Genomic DNA, 255 nt, shown 5'->3' with positions numbered 1-255 from the left:
GCCCTCGTGGCAGGCACACGGGTGTGCAGCCAGACCCGCGAGAGCCGGGGAGCCCGTGACCGGAGGCTCTCCTCTGCCGATCCTCAGGAACAATGAGAGTGTCCATGGTGGTGTCGCTGGAAAATCGCACGTTTTCACCCAAGAAGGAAGGGAGAAAGAGAACGCCGTTCTTACCGAAGTAGTTGACCAGCACACCTCCGATCATGGCCCCGCAGCCTCGCCCCAGACCCAGGTGCAGGCCCTGCAGGATGCCCT

General features: G+C 62.7%; 1 protein-coding gene across 1 annotated transcript in view; it reads right to left on the bottom strand.

The window, feature by feature from the left end:
• MFSD6 (major facilitator superfamily domain containing 6) overlaps nt 1-255 on the bottom strand; it is a gene marked incomplete at its 3' end in the record, with an annotated part of 37961 nt that overhangs the window by 14832 nt on the left and 22874 nt on the right. Inside the window, exon 4 of the mRNA XM_014544764.1 lies at nt 175-253. Within this exon, the coding sequence (XP_014400250.1) occupies nt 175-253 (79 nt within the window). The remainder of the gene's footprint in view (nt 1-174; nt 254-255) is intronic.

The sequence above is a fragment of the Myotis brandtii genome, unplaced genomic scaffold (genome assembly GCF_000412655.1).
Source record: "Myotis brandtii unplaced genomic scaffold, ASM41265v1 scaffold381, whole genome shotgun sequence".
Taxonomy (NCBI): Eukaryota; Metazoa; Chordata; class Mammalia; order Chiroptera; family Vespertilionidae; genus Myotis; species Myotis brandtii.
The sequence above is the reverse complement of the archived record's forward strand: the minus strand, read 5'-3'. Positions and strand labels throughout refer to the sequence as shown.